Source organism: Hemicordylus capensis, chromosome 3 (genome assembly GCF_027244095.1).
Source record: "Hemicordylus capensis ecotype Gifberg chromosome 3, rHemCap1.1.pri, whole genome shotgun sequence".
In the NCBI taxonomy this organism is placed as follows: domain Eukaryota; kingdom Metazoa; phylum Chordata; class Lepidosauria; order Squamata; family Cordylidae; genus Hemicordylus; species Hemicordylus capensis.
The window spans coordinates 128,388,661-128,404,938 of record NC_069659.1 but is presented as its reverse complement, the minus strand read 5'-3'; the positions used below and the strand labels follow the sequence as shown (position 1 = coordinate 128,404,938).

General features: G+C 40.9%; 2 protein-coding genes across 10 annotated transcripts in view; both read left to right on the top strand.

Annotated features, from left to right (window-relative positions):
• The window catches only part of JADE3 (jade family PHD finger 3), a 65,206-nt gene extending 51,937 nt beyond the window's left edge, over nucleotides 1-13,269 (top strand). For all 9 annotated transcript variants that reach the window (XM_053307228.1, XM_053307229.1, XM_053307235.1 and 6 more), the window contains 5 exons: nucleotides 2,043-2,210; nucleotides 3,475-3,591; nucleotides 5,333-5,806; nucleotides 7,268-7,385; nucleotides 9,927-13,269. In XM_053307228.1, the coding sequence (XP_053163203.1) occupies nucleotides 2,043-2,210; nucleotides 3,475-3,591; nucleotides 5,333-5,806; nucleotides 7,268-7,385; nucleotides 9,927-10,822 (1,773 nt within the window). In that variant the 3' untranslated portion in view covers nucleotides 10,823-13,269. The remainder of the gene's footprint in view (nucleotides 1-2,042; nucleotides 2,211-3,474; nucleotides 3,592-5,332; nucleotides 5,807-7,267; nucleotides 7,386-9,926) is intronic.
• A 135-nt stretch (nucleotides 13,270-13,404) lies between these two features.
• Nucleotides 13,405-16,278, top strand: part of LOC128349920 (regucalcin-like) — a 52,212-nt gene continuing 49,338 nt past the window's right edge. The window contains exon 1 of the mRNA XM_053307241.1: nucleotides 13,405-14,627. The gene's annotated coding sequence lies outside the window, so the exon portion shown is untranslated. The remainder of the gene's footprint in view (nucleotides 14,628-16,278) is intronic.

Genomic DNA, 16,278 nt, shown 5'->3' with positions numbered 1-16,278 from the left:
ACCCTCCTGCTCTGCTCTGCACTGGCTCACTGAATGGTGAGTTCAAGAAATGGGGAGAGGAAGGCTTGGGTGGGTTAAGTTGCCCTGCCCTCCGTCAGATGCAGGGGGCGTGGCTTAGGGTGCTGGGTGTGATACAGGCTCCCTGTCTGAACTTTGTCCCTCGGCCGCCGGGATCCTCACTATGCTCATGGAGAAGCTGCTGCCAGTCTGTGTAGACAATACTGAGCTAGATGGACCAATATTCTGATTCAGTATAAGGCAGCTTCCTATGTTCCTAATAGCCAAAATCAGAAATGCAACAACTCCATAGGTCAGAAACTGATCATTCTCTGAAATAAAATATTCAGCTTTTCTTGTCAGAGACAGTGATTGGTTTTATTAACAAGGGCTGGATTCTAGACTACCTGTGTGAATTAGGGTGGTGGTGGTGATTTTGTCCTGGGACCCTCAGGGACGTATTTTTGGAAGGCACAGGTGGCTACCGAGGGAAGGGGAGACTGGCAAAAATCACTCCCTCAGTTGTACGCACTGAACATTTTCCCTTTATGTGCAGCATTAGTCTGGATGTCTGCCAAGGTCATCCAGTTTCCGTTTTATGTTGCAGTTGTCATATGATAAACATGCATGTGTAAATCATCCCTTGGTTTACAGTAGGAATGTGCACAACCGGGTTTGACGGTCCCTTCCCAGACCACCAAACCGGTTTGAAAGACGTGCGTTTGAGCCAGTTCGAAGGTGTGTGTGTGTGGGGGGGATAGCTTTAAGTCGCTGGGAGGGCGCTCTTACACCTCCCCCACCAGTGCTGTCTTTAAAATTGCTGGCGCAAGGCGGCTGTGTACCTGCTTGCTGCCCTGGCCAGCGTAATACCGGAAGTGGCTGGTGCACATGTGCATGCGGAACCAGCCACTTCCGCTATTACACTGGCCGGCGGCAAGCAGGTACACAGCCGCTCCACACCAGCGATTTAAAGACAGCGGTGGCGGGGGAAATGCAGCAGTGGGGGAGAGCACCCTCCCTGCACCTTAAAGCAACCCACCACCACCACCGCCGAACTGGCCATTGCCGGTCCCATGCACATCCCTGGTTTTACAGTACTAAAACATCCTCTATGGACAAATTATTCTCTTCCCCCCATCCCTGCCATCTGAACATGCTTTCTTGTCATTCAAGTAAGGCTTTTGGTTACAGGTGGGCCTAGCAATAGACTACAAAACTCACTCCTGGAGCAAGTCTGTTAGCTGTTAGAGCAGTTATTGGCTGACATACTGCAAAACACTATGAAAGCCTAGTAACATAGCATTTACAAATTTTGCATTACGCAGGAGTAAGCTTTAATTATTTAAAATGGGCTTGCTCTTGTGTAATTCCATTTGTACACACTTTGCATTTGCGCAAATGCAGTATTACTAGACTGACGTACTGTTGTGCAGTATGTCAGCCACAGGCTTCTCAGGGAATCTCTGAAAAGTTCAAAATGGCCCCTGTGCAGGAGTGATTTTGATGATGCTTTACAGTGCACCCAATATTTAAAAGTACATTACCTAGGAAACCTAACTCCACGCTTCTATCTGTTGAAGTGATTGGGTTCTCTGGAGATTATGCATAGTCATCTCAATCAAAATATATTACTGTTCCTACAGAAACAAAAGTTAGCAGTGGTGCACAAAACCTAAACTTCCAACATTGACTATACTTGTCATGCATGCAGTAAAATAGGAAAATTGGTCACACATGCTAGAATGAAGATCTTTTTTTTACCCAGTTTCTTCCTCTTTTCCACTCAGCGGTTCTTGTGTTATGAGGAGAAATTTTACCCAGAAGGACAGCAGGGCACGTGTGTGGGGAGAACGGATGTTGCTTCTGGCTTCTGTGCTTAGATGAAAATCTCTTTTCATTTCTCGTGTTTCAACAAGCCAGGAAATAGTTGAGTTCTTGCAACTGTATGGTTTAAGAATAACATTGTGGTTAGTATTGATATAGGCAACTGATGCCTCACTTCACTTGTAGATTCATGCAAAATTGCCCTTTGGTTTTATCCCCAGGCATGCTATGGTATCCTAAAGGTTCCTGAAGGAAGCTGGCTGTGCCGTACTTGTGTTCTAGGAATACACCCTCAATGTCTCTTATGTCCAAAGAGAGGTGGGGCTATGAAAGCTACAAGAACAGGAACCAAGTGGGCACATGTGAGCTGTGCTCTGTGGATTCCAGAGGTACAAATAACTTTTGCCATGGTCCTGTACTATCACTGTCTGTAGTCTGCAACAGGATGGCCAGCTAGAGGCCAAAGCCCCTGCAGCATCTTTATCTAACCCCTGGGGACCATAGCAACTTTTATAGTTAGACCACTGGTAAGGAAAGGAAGCAAGTATGTCAGAGCATGACCACTTGGGAGGAGGTCAGATTATTCCATTGACATGTTGTATTCCCTGTAACAGGGATTCCCAGATGTTGACTACAACTCCCATAATCTCCATCCAAAGGCCACTGCAGCTGGGTATGATAGCAGTTATAGTCAACAACGTTTGGGATTCCTTGTTACAGGGGTCACTGGCTGCCACTACCAGTACTAGAGTCTAGAGAATAGAATCAATCCCAAGGCTAGAAAGATTGGCCATCTCTAGTCTGAATACTGAACTGAGGAATTTGTACAACTTTTATAGCCACTTGCTGCTGTTACAGAATTTTAGAGTTGGAAGGGACCTTGGAGGTCATCTTGTCTAATCCCTGCTCATTGCAGGAATTGGAGCTGTGCAAGGATTCAGCTTCAAAGCTGAATCATCTACACATTGGTCTTGGCCCCATAGGGAAGCAGCAACTCCCAGTGCTTACCTCCACACAGAATGCATGACAATGGGGAAGACCGTTCACATTAAAAGGATTTGAATTCACATCCACCAGAAGCCTCAATGACATATTGGAAGAAGTGGGGAGTGCTGGGAAATGTAGTCTTTCCCCATAGAGCTGTATGGGGAAGAACCACATTTCCCAGCACTCATCTTCCAAGACATCACTGGGGCTTCCCAGTCCCTTGAATGCCCCCCAGCTCCAGTGCTATAAACAGGACTTCTCTGCAGAGGTACATGCCATCGCCTTCCCACAGAGCCAGGAGCAATGTGCAGCATGCAAATGATTGACTTTGACATTTAACAGTCAACTATTTGCACAGTCGTAGCAGGGATCACTGATTCTTCTGAGGTATAGAGTGTGTGGTGGCTAAGACCTGTTGCTTTGTATCGAGCTAACCACATGTCTTGTTGATAACAAGTAACCTTATTTTGTATTTAATCACTTCTTGTTTTAGCCTGCATTTAAGTGACTGGTAAGGAAGTGTTTGTAAAACCTACCCCAATCCTTATGCTAGTGCACCTCAATTTCCTATCTATTTGCCTATTTTACTAGGTGCTGATGTAGATCTTTTGGTAGTTCTTTCTTGCATTGTCAGTAGTAGTAATTCATACCATATTTTGCTTGTAGGTAAGCATTGCTTGCCCAGAAAGGATGGAACCGATTACAAAAGTGTCGCATATTCCACCAAGTAGATGGGCTTTAGTCTGCAGCTTATGCAAATTGAAAACTGGTGCTTGTATTCAGGTAGGTGCAATTCTCTGTTGTGGCCTTTGAGATTGCAGAGTAGAAATTGCACACTACCAAGCACTCCACATTCAGAGTGTTAAGGAACAACAATCTTGTAGAGTGCTAGATGAAAGAGAACTATAGTAGCTTCTGTGCTCTCAGCAGTCTCTTGCAGGTTAACAGCCTTTAACAGCAGAAACATTTGACCTTCTGTGAAAGGAAGGAAGGAAGTCTTCAAACAGAACTTCTAGGTATTGGTCAGCAGCTAGTTGTCTTCACAGCTGGATATAGCTTTTCAAAGAGCTTGAGTTTGAATATTTGCATACACTGAGAAATGGTTATTAGCTAAAGACATCTGCATGCTTGCTTGAACTGCTTCATTTTTTTCAAAGAGGTGCTGAGGAAACTTCAGCTTATCATGGAGAATCTCCAACATGGGTATGCTTTGAAACCTTATCTAGATGTCTGCAGCAGATACTGTTTGTGTAACATTGCTAAATATTTTTGGTGATCAAAACCACAAATGTCTTTCTATAGTTTGAATGCCTTCTTTAGGACTTCTATGGGTTTGTTGCTGTTCTTAATGCTGTGTGCATTAAGAATTAGTCTTAATGGCCCCAAGTATTATGGTCTTCCTACATAAAGGTGCATTGAGGGAAGGGATGAGAAAGAAGTAGATGGCTCTGTCTTTCTGCAGAGCCTTGGGTCTGCTGGGGAGCTTTGAGCCTCTACCACTGCTCTGTCCTCTCTGCTTCCAACATCTACCACATGTAGCTGTGACAGGACAAGATGGTTCAATGCTTTGATAGTGTTCTTGCAGCACAAATCTCTTTAAAAGTCATAAAGCAAAATGCTCTCTGAAAAAGCTACACTGAATCCTTTTCAGGACTTAGGTCCTGCATCTGTCTTCTGGTGTGGTTTTGCTGAGTAATCTGTCTTAATGTCAGCAGAAATGGCAGCACAGACCTTCCTATCACAGGGGAATCTTCATTTCAAATTGCTTCTTGGCAATAAACTCACTAGTCACCTTTGCCAAGCCACTACCCCCTCAGCTCGCTATTTGAAAACAGGAGACCAGTTCCCGATTTCTAAAAATACAGTAGTGACCTACTTTTGAGAATTCTTACAATTCCGGAAGCAGTGCATGTTTAAGCTCTTTACAGTTCTATGTAAGCGCTAGGTGCTATATCACAATGGATTGGTCATGAAGCTGTGGATCCCAATTTCTGCTGCTACTGAGCTAGTGTAGTGGCAGAGTTTTAGTTAAATCAGTTTTGTAGAAGTGCAGTAATAACAGATTACAAAGGCTGATTAATATGCCGCCATTACCAAACTACTTACTCAATTTGTCATCTGTTAGATGATGTTATAGAATAGCTGGAATGCTAGGTTTAATTCAGGAAGTATGTTTTTTGGTACTTGAATAGCCTGCGTTGGAGTTATTAACACTGTCTTCTATATTTCAGATTTCAGATTTATATCTGAAACTTGTGAAATACTACACTGAAAAGTTAATTTTAGTTTATATGCTGTCTCTCATAAGAGCGTTTGAATTGATTTGAGGGGTGGGGTCGGGCCTGGAACTTGCCATTCAGATGTTCAGCTTGTGAATTGCAAATTTTAAACCTAAGTGGTACCTCTTGAATATCACCATAAAATTTTTGTACAATCATAACAACTCTAAACTTCTAAGGTTTCCTTGCTTGACTTTCTTCTGCTACTGCTTGTGCTGATGTGCTTTCCCTCCTTCATCCAACAGTGCTCTGTGAAGAGCTGCATCATTGCCTTTCATGTCACGTGTGCCTTTGAGCATAGCCTAGAGATGAAAACCATCCTGGATGATGGTGATGAGGTCAAGTTCAAGTCATATTGTCTGAAGCATAGCAAAACCAAGCAGAACTTGGTGCCTAATTCAGATGACAACCCCAAGAGCACAGCAGACCAGAAGCAGACTGAGAGTGAGAAAACTAGTTTGCGTGCTCAGAAGCTTCGGGAGCTGGAGGAGGAGTTCTATTCACTCGTGAGAATAGATGATGTTGCAGCAGAACTGGGCCTCCCAAAGCTCACTGTGGACTTGATCTATAATTATTGGAAATTAAAACGGAAAAGTAACTTTAATAAACCATTATTTCCTCCCAAGGAGGATGAAGAAAATGGCTTAGTTCAGCCAAAAGAAGATAGCATTCACACTCGAATGAGGATGTTTATGCACTTAAGGCAAGATCTAGAGAGGGTAAGATCTGCATGCTAAACTGTTTTTATGTGCCTAAAATGTCTTCAGGAAAGGGAGAAAGAATACAAGTATAAAGAAATAAGTGAGAATAGGAACCTAGAAAGAAAAGAAGAAAATCTATACGAGGCACTGATGGAAAGAAGGGAAGGGAAATTGCAAGGAACGAAGTAATAAGAATATTAGCTGGAGGGGAGATGTCCTGGGGTTGTTCCAACTTTGTTTTTGCATGGCATGAGAAATGCTTTCAGAGGCTCCTGGGTGGTGGCGGCACATCTACATAATATCTAATTCCATTTGGGAAGATGTGGTTTGTATATGCTTGCTGTTTTATCCCACTGAATGACTGCGTATGGGCTGAAGCTGTGCAGAGGAGGGGAGTATAGCTACCTTCCATTGTAATCATCCAAGCACCTATAACCTGTTTTCCTGAAGTGCCATCACCAGGTATCTCCATGCTTATTAAACTGCTGATAAGCCAGAGTCAAAAGATGCTAGCCCTACCAGTGCTGTGATGCGCAATGAATTTGTCTGTTTGCATGCATGCTTGAAGGATGGGATCTCTGCAGTGGAGCTGTTGATTGGGCTGTGATCCTGCCAGGGCAAAAGGCAGTAATATCTACTGAATATCTATTTCAGTAATTTCTACTGAAAAGCCTCCAATCATACCATCCTAATTGTGATGTTAGAAATTCACCTACTCAGTGCGGCGGCAACTGAACTGTTCTTGGAAACTAATAGCCACCAAATTAAATTAAATGGGAGATTTAAATTAAATGGGAGAGGAGAACTCGTCTTGTGGTAGCAAGCATGACTTGTCCCCATAGCTAAGCAGGGTCTGCCCTGGTTGCATATGAATGGGAGACTTGATGTGTGAGCACTGCAAGATATTCCCTTCAGGGGATGAAGCCGCTCTGGGAAGAGCAGAAGGTTTCAAGTTCCCTCCCTGGCTTCTCCAAGACAGGGCTGAGAGAGATTCCTGCCTGCAACCTTGGAGAAGCCGCTGCCAGTCTGTGAAGACAATACTGAGCTAGATAGAACAATGGTCTGACTCAGTATATGGCAGTTTCCTGTGTTCCTGTGTTCCTGAACAATCTTCTTGGTGAATTTTTCAAACCCTCAGGAGCTTGTTTTGGAAATGGATGGTTGAGATGGAAATATAAATATAAATGGAAAGACTAAAAAATGTTGATAGATTTTAAAAAGAGTTATGAAGTGGGGAGCCAGGAGACTTTTGGATTGTGACACACTATACAAAACTTGTGTGTGCTAAAGAATAAGAATGTGCCTTTCTGAGATTCTTATAGCATGTTGTTTCCCTACAACTTTCTTTTTTGATCCCTGTATATGGGAGGAGACTGATCACTGTCTGGTCTTTGTAACTGCATTATCTCCTTAGTAGTTCTAAAAGATCTGTCACAGGTTAAAGTGTATGGGATTTTTCTTTGTTTTTCCCTCTTGTAGGTAAGGAATCTTTGCTACATGGTAAGCAGAAGAGAGAAGTTAAAACTGTCTCACAGCAAAGCACATGAGCAAGTTTTCAATTTACAAGTTCAGCTTATTAATCAGGAAATTGCTGCAGGTAATGGATAACAGAAAATATACAGTAATTGTCTGACTGCTATCACTTTTTAGGTCTTTACAGTGTTTATCTCCTATAGTGTATTAAAATCTTTTTGTCCTAGGAATGTTATTTTGTTGCTTAAACTCCTTCTTCAGTTGCACATACAGAACTGCCACTGAGAATTCTGTTATAGGTTACCTGTATGATCTTCCCCCCACCCAGCTCAGTTTACCTTGCTATAAATTTGTAAAATCTTTACTCTAGATTCCAATCACTAAAATATACAATTCCTACAAACTTAGTATGAGCATTTCAATAATTGTCTAGTGCAGTGTTTCTCAACGTTTTCGGAGTCATGGACCGGCACATTATTTGTGCGTAGTTTCCTGGACCAACTGTTAGTAAGGGAGTCAGCCCCCCACCCCCAGGCACCCCCCAAAAAACAATTCCGAGCAGCTCTCCGGAACTCATTTCTAGTCAGCCCTTACTGCCGGATAATATTCATTTCGAGGAAGTGAGATGAACATTATCCAGCAGCAAGGGCTGCCTGGAAATGAGCTCCAGAGAGCTTTCAGTGGCCCCCACCTGCCCAAAATTGTGGGGTTTTTTGGGGGGGGTGGTGGTTTTTATTAGTGATGCCTCATGGACCAGTACCCAATGCCTCACGGACCGGTGGTTGAGAATCACAGATCTAGTGGTTTAGCGCATATTGTGAGTGAATTTGCAGTCTGATGGATTAAAGCTTCAAACTTGGTACATTTAACATAGATGCCCTACACATGCATTTTCTATGGCTGTGTCCAAACATAGTGACCTATGCTTCCAAAAATCAATGGTGGCAGCAAGGATATTTGTAAAATGTACAAATGCTACCTCTCTGCTTTTATTTTGTTTAGAATGCCTATTAGATGTTTAAATCGTGGGAGGAAAGATTTTAGTGTTGTTTTTATGTAAACCGCCCTGAGCCATTTTTGGAAGAAATCAAATAAATAAATAAGTAAAATAGAAATCAAATAAATAAATAAGTAAAATAAAGCAAATAATGGGGACACTTGCCCCCAGTTCATAATCCTAGACACTGTCAATCACACTCATTAGCTTCCTGTGCATATCACATCTATGAAGGTTATTCCTGAAAGCATCAAGGAGTTAAAGAGAACCCACCCCCGGTGCAGAATGGCTTCATCCACTAATCAAAGTATATATCAAGCCAACATGTGTTTAAAGAGTTTGATAACATTAGCAGAATGTCCCAATTCTTGAAGTATTTAGCTAGACAAAAACAGAGGATGGTTGCAGCCAAGGTAGAAAAAACAAAAAGTGCTCAAGGAAGTGCTTCTGTAAAGTGTCTTTGCCACTGCAGTGAAACTCTGAATGTGACAAGTATCTGCCTTTCTTTGTCAACAAGAAAAATGTACTGAAGTCAAACTAAAAAGTGGTGTCCTGATATTTAAATTCCCATATCTCTGTACTTAAAGTAATGAGTGTATCAAACACCTTGAATTGTGGTGGGATCTGCTATTCTTTCCTGTTTGAAGAAGTCACTTATGGATTATTTCCCTCCAAAATATCTATATTGCTATTATTTTAGCCAAGAAAAATATGCAACAACTAGTTGGGCGGGGCGCAGAGAATGTGCACCTCCGGCTGGCCCACCCACTGCCACTACTTTCCTCTCCCCCACCATGGACCGCCCGGACACTTTTCTCTGCCCTCCCCCCCCCCGCTTTCTGGAAGGCCAGCCAGCCTGTTTCCTCCCCCCGCCCCCCGCCGCCTGCTTCTCACCCCCACCCCAAGGTTTCTGGCTGGCAGAAGCCAGCCCACCACCTCCTCCCGCCAGCCAGGCTGGGTCGCCCGTCTCTGGCTCCTGCTGTCTGTGCTGGGTCAGCCCGCCTCTTCCTTGTGCTCCTGCTGGCCAACCCAGGTTGGCCTACCTCCTCTCTGTGGCTGGGCCACCTGTCTCCTGCTCCTGCGGCCAGGCTGGCCTGCAGTGGCCATTGTCTCCACGTCCCCACCGCTATCCCCCAGGCAGCTGCTCGCAAACTCTTGCAAGAGCTGCCACATATGGGATTAGTGACGGGTATGTTTAGGAGAATTATATATATATATATGATATGATATGTTAAATAAATAAATCTTGTGTTACAGGAATGAGATCAGTTGGGTCAGACATCTCCACAGAATATGTTAATATTATATGATGCATACAGCAACTTTGCAGTTTCAGAATTCGATTCAATGTGTCAAAATTATTCACCTAAGCCACTAGACTATAATATGTTCATTAAATTTTATGATCTTAGTATTTGAAATGTATGGAGCCTTAATGTATGTGCAAATGGGAACATCTAGTAACATTGTAAATAATTTTATAATATTTACTTGAAACTGCTTTGATAGGAAACCTAACAAAGAAACTTTCATGAATTGAAAGCTGTGTTTATAAAATCTATGATGAAGTAATTGCTATATTAAAAGGTTCCACAGCTGATGTGTTGCCTAAATTAGTATGATGAAATCTGCCTCATAAATACCTTGTCTTTCTTTTTCCTATTTTAGGCCATGCTCTGACAAATGCACTAGAGAATACATTGTTTTATCCACCTCCTAGAATCACCTTGAAACTAAAGATGCCGAAATCAGCATTGGGGGATTGCAAAAATAATTTGAAATCTGGTAACAAGCCCCTTTCTCCTGACACCACCACCACACTTTACAGCAAAAAGGGCATTCCAGTATCTAAGGAATCTTTTGTTTCACATATGAAATCCTACTCGAGATTTCAGCATGAAAATAGAAGCAATGGCTTACTTGGAGGGATTGTCAAGACTCGGAATGAAACAAAGGATTTTGGACATGCACACTCATCAGACTTCCATCGTGGGCAATCATCTGGCAAACCCTTAGCACTTCAAGCTGTCTTACATGGACAGTCCTCCATTGGGAATGGGAAAATTCAGCAGAACTCTAAAATAGCAAAATCTAATGGCTTGATGAACAGGGTTGGGGATGTCACTCAGCGAGACAGCTCCAGCCAGACAATATATGAGCAGCAATCTGTACTATCTGCTCACTTGGCTAGCCAGAGCAGCTTCAGAAAATCCACGATAGAACACTTTAGCAGGTCCTTCAAGGAGGCAACCAACAGCTTGGTGAGGACCACAGAAGATCTCAGATGCTGTGAAAAACCCTCAAGAAGGCTTTCAACACGAGAGCGGACATGGGGCAAGCAGACTCTTGAATATCAGATGGGGAGTACCCCCTACCAGGACAATGATGGGTATTGCCCTGATCTAGAACTGAGTGACTCTGAAGCTGAGAGTGATGAGAACAAAGGGCAGATCAGATTGAGGAAAAGCAGCTCAGAGAGAGAGAGTCCAAGTAAAGACTTCAATAGAGATTGTCACAGTAGAAACAAAAGACATTTGATTTCTCACAGTTCAGTGCAAAGGTGATTAGAAACCCCTGATTATGGGGACAGCTCAGCCTTTGTACATCCAAGCGTACTGGTGCAGACCCTGGAATCTGCAGGTTAAAGATGACAGTGCAGAGCCCATAAGCAAGTGAAGTTATTTTCTGAATAGTGAGTTGGCTTGCCATTTGGGGAAAATGGTTAAAAATTGAATTTTCCAAGGTCATTGTGTTAGTAACATTTACTTTATGTATGACTTCCAGATATGGTTTTATATATCAGCTTTCCTTTGTGGAATCACAGTTAGGATTTGTACTGGTGGGCAGGTGATTTTTATTTTATTTTAAATTATTTATTTATAAAAGCCCTCCCATCATTCTGTGACAATCTGCAAGAAGATGATCAGACCATTCTTGTTGCAGATGCAATGTAACATCAATTCATGAGAACACTTAAGCAGTCTATTAACTTTAAAAGAATTGTAACAGCAGGAAGATCTGTGTATTTGAAGTCATGGGATGCGTTTTAAGTGTTTTCTGGATTAGGATTTACATGACTACTAGACACAAATCATGTTCTCAACCAATTTTAGAATGAAGGGTATGCTCCTAAACAAGCTTCCTTGTGCGTAAGTCCATTTTAATTTATGACTTGCTTTCAAGTAAGCCTGCATAGGTTCAGAGTATAAGTAATATTTACTCCCAACCTGCTGAGAAAGGTTTACAAATACAGTCAATGCTGCCAAACACATGGACCTCTAGATTTTTCCCCTTATAGTTTGCTCCTGCTAAACATTGTTTCCCTTTAGTGTAGCAGTTTGCTTTATTCTGTAATTGCTCTTTAACTTCTAGTATTTTTTTAAAAAAATCCCTATGTACAAAGTAGCTTTTGTGGGTAGCACTTGTAAAATATTTTATCCAGCCAGTACAAACAGCTGATATGTGGATAATGTTTAATACTAGAAGTACTTAATTGCTAACATATTCAGGCAATCACCGGTGATGCCAAACTTTCCCTGTTAACTCAGAAGGCTTTTTTGAACTCAGTCCCACCATGCCACACACAATACTTTGCCAGATTTCTGAGACAAAATATTAAAATAGGTATATACAAGGGAATGTATCTGTTGGTCTCCAAGTTAAATAATGAGGCATGGTGATTTGAAATGTGTTTGATTGCCAAACAACTTGGAAAATATTTAGGCCACTTTTACTGTCTCATTATTATTATTATTATTTGCAGTTAATATATGTTAAACCCCAAAAGTCAAGAAGTTCCTTTCTTCATGCCTGTCCTTTTTTATTTTTAATTGGAGGAAAACCAGGTTTCAGTGTCTGAAAATTGTTTCATTAGTGACATAATCACAATAGGCAACGTCCAGACTAATTGCTAATTTGCTATGGTGAGGGGCGATTTTCACTGTGTTCCCTCTGAAGTCCACTGTGCCCCCTGAAAACATGTCCATGAGGAACAGAAGCCACAGTGGTCCAGAGGAAAGGGGAGCAGTGCTAGTGAAAAGTGTCCCTCCTCCGTTGTGCCAGCACAGCATTTGTCTAGATGTCAGTTAATTTGTTTTTGTCAGTGAAATACTATACATCTGATGCAAAGGTCTGGGGATATAAATCCAGTAATTTAATGTTTGGCAGAAAACAAAAGAGAGCAAAGTTTTCCTTAAAAACCGTAAGTCTGTTGCATCTAGTTGGGAATAAAATGTTCTTGAGACATTCAGTAAGGAAGTGAAACAAAATTGGCACTTCTACATTCTTCACTTCAGGCATTCTTAAAGTTTTGTTTACTTTTATTGATTTTTTTTTGTATGTTTGTAATTTTGTTTTTCAAAGATTTATTTCAAGGCATTTCCTTTGGTGTAGATATGCTGTAGCTTTAAAAATGTTGTTCTTTTGTTGTTGAGAAATGATAGGCATTTAAGTTGTGAGCCATTCAGAATGGTGCTGAAAATGTTCACTTTTCTGTACATCTGTTCTACATATTTTTAATGTATTTATTAACAATTTTTACTGGTCATAAAAGTAAATTGATTTGAATTTGGGAACAATTACTTTGGTGGCCAGGAGAAGAAAACACAATCATGTTTCATGCTTAGTGACATGAGAATAATATATAAAGGATGAGAAATGGTGCTTCAGCAAGATCCCAGAGTTTTGCTAGTTTAAGGGCAACTAAAATATATCAGTCCAGGCAACTGTGTGTGTTCTTTTTAATTTTACATGATTTTAATAGATACGTGAACGAGCCTTTGGCTGCATTGTTTTCAGGTATCTATCTCCAAAGTGTATTTGCTAGTTTTTACAGTGTGTTCAGTGGCTAACTTTGAAGTATTACCTCTTAACCTAATTTGTTTTCTTGTTTTGCTTTATATAAATAAATAAATATATATATATATATATATTCGATTTTTCAAAAATGGACTGTCTTTTTCAGACGTCCCCTTTTTACAATACTTTTTTCATTAAATTATGAAACTGCTAACCAGACCTTCTTTGCTGTGATTTTTTAAAAGGCTGTAATATTTGTGGGAAGGTTGTAAAACTGGCACTTAGCTCATTATAGCCACTTGAGCACTCTAGTTAACCTCCTGAATGTCTCTTCATGCATCACAGAATGTGCAGACAGTTTAACTGCTGTGATTTAAAAAAAAGAAATAATCTACAGAGAAATTATACTATCAATGCAAAAAAGAGAAGCACCCGGTCTGCTTGTGACAGTTAGTGGAAGGTACTTACATAATGAGGTGGCTGAATACAGTACTAAACACTCCTTGCGTGATGTAAAAAGCCAGTTGCAAAAGCCATCAAAAGATCAGCAACTTATGCAGACAGCTACTTGCTAAATAGCTATTTATATTAAACCATATTTAATTTCCACTTTTTTAAAAAAAAAATCTCGAAGCAGATGCTGGACTGTAGAACATGTTAACTTTCACTCTTAAAACATTTGTTTTTTAGTGCATGAGTAAATTTGTGCCTTGCCTTTTCTTCTATGAAAACTCTTTTTAAAAAAATATCCTAGAATTCCTTTATTTATGAGCAGTTCACATTATTAGGAATCTTTACATCGGCTCTGGGGAGCAGACCATTATTACACCATATTTATATTATCTTCATAGTTTGTCTAGTAATTTTAAAGTGTACTATGCCTACAACACAATCAATTGTTTAGCTCTCAGTGCTGGTGGATGTTGTCCATTATTTCAGACAACAAATAAAGTGAATGTAGTAAATCAGATAACTAGAGAAAGTGAAACAAGTCAGAGAACACAAGTCAAGAGGAGTTATAGCACACATTCTCACTCTCTCTCCCATTCGTGTGTGTGTGTGTGTGTGTGTGTATGCATGCAAACATAGCAGCTCCACTTTCTCAGTCTAAAAATATACACACTGCTGCAGCATGCTCAGCCTGGACATGCCCACTTTTTCTTTTGAGACTTCCCAGTTTGCCAAACAGACAGGAATCTATTTGGCTATAGTTAAGGACAGACTTAGGAACATAGGAAGCTGCCATATACTGAGTCAGACTATTGGTCTATCTAGCTCAGTATTGTCTTCACAGACTGACAGCGGCTTCTCCAAGGCTGCAAGCAGGAATTTCTCCCAGCCCTATTGTCCCAGAAGCCAGGGAGGGAACTTGAAACCTTCTGCTCTTCCCAGAGTGGCCCCACCCCCTGAGGGGAATATCTTGCAGTGCTCACACATCAAGTCTCCCATTCATATGCAACTAGGGCAGACCCTGCTTAGCTAAGGGGACAAGTCATGCTTGCTACCGCAAGATTTTGAAGCCTCGTCATTACTGCAGGAATTCATGATGGGTTTTTACCAAACCACCTGAAGGTACAAACCTTGAATTTTTGGCATTACCAAAATTTCTAAAATGACAAATTAAGATATTTTGAGTGGGCACAAAAATAGTTGGGAGTTTGGGGTACGTGCTTTTCAATGGAAAAACTTTGAAATTGCTCACATGATAGATTTTACATGTCAAAGTTCTTATAGGCCAAATTGTCTTGATCTTAAGATGAACAGAATGTTCAGGTTTTATACTACTAGAATGCTGAAAAGGCTACTCACCGGCAGCTTAAACAAATTAGTTTAGTCTCCAATATCATGGCATGATCTTTAAGTTTATCACTAATCTTGTTAAAAGAAGGCAGCTGTTTGCCAGTGCATTTATTTACAGAAAGGAACAGAGGGCAATGATTAGGCTAATGCAAAGGGCAATGAATAGGAGGCATTCTTTTGTGATGTTAGCAGTCAAAATCAGACTTAAAATGTAAACTTGCTCTTCCATTCCCCCCCAGGTTCATACTGTGTGTCCCCAAACACATGCTCAATGCTAGCACCAGATGCATAAAACACGTATTCATTCTCTCACTTTGCTCCTTGCTATGAAATCATTGACCAAATAGACCTGTAGTCAAATTGATCCGAACATTAATAGATGTAATTCCCATTTTTAAAATTATTATTTCTTGTTTACACAGTCAGACAGGTGTTATTGACTGGTTTGTTTTATTCAGACATTGAGTCCTTCCCAAGGACCTGGGATGGCTGAATTTTATTGTCAATTTTGTTGCTGTTGTTGTTATAGCTATCGTCGCAGAATATAGGCTGTTCCCAGTAAAGTTGCTTTTTGTAATTGGCTGATGGTGATTTCTGTGGCCCCTATGGTGTTGAGGTGCTCTTCGAGGTCTTTTGGAATTGCACCTAGGGTGCCAATTACTACTGGAATTATTTTGGTCTTTTTCTGCCACAGCCTTTCAATTTCCATTTGTAGATCTTTGTATTTTGTTATTTTTTCTATTTCTATTTCTTCTATTCTGCTCACCTGGTATTGCTGTGTCGATTATTTTGACTTTTCTTTCTTTCTTCTTGACTACTGTTATATCTGGTGTATTGTGTGGCTGATGATGATGATGATGATTTTACATTTATATTCCACGCCATCCAAACAGCTTTGGATGGTGCACAACAATAAAAATAAAATGCACAAATTAATCCTTCTAAAAACAATAATTACAGAACAATTTTAAAACAGCATAAAACCATTAACAATTAAAACAGTTTAAAAACCGCCAGGTCAAACAGGATTTAAGGGCTCTTTTGAAAGCCAACAATGAACTCAAACTATGGATTTCTGCCGGGGGTGCATTCCACAGCCCAGGAGCAGCTACAGAGAAGGCTCGCTTCTGAGTCTCCACCAGAGGTACCGGTGCTAACTGGAGATGGACTTCCCCACTGCACATTAAGGTCATCTGAGGATCATGCAGAAGAAGGCGCTCTCTAAGGTAACATAAGCCGTTCAGGGCTTTAAAGGTAATAACCGGCACTTTGTATTTTGCCCGGAAACATATCAACAGCCAGTGCAACGGTTTTAAAACAGGCATAATATGGTCTCTGGGTTATCCCAGAGACCAGTCTGGCTGCTGATGAACTAACTGAAATTTTGGAATTATGTATAAATGCAGCCCCATGTAGAGCTCAT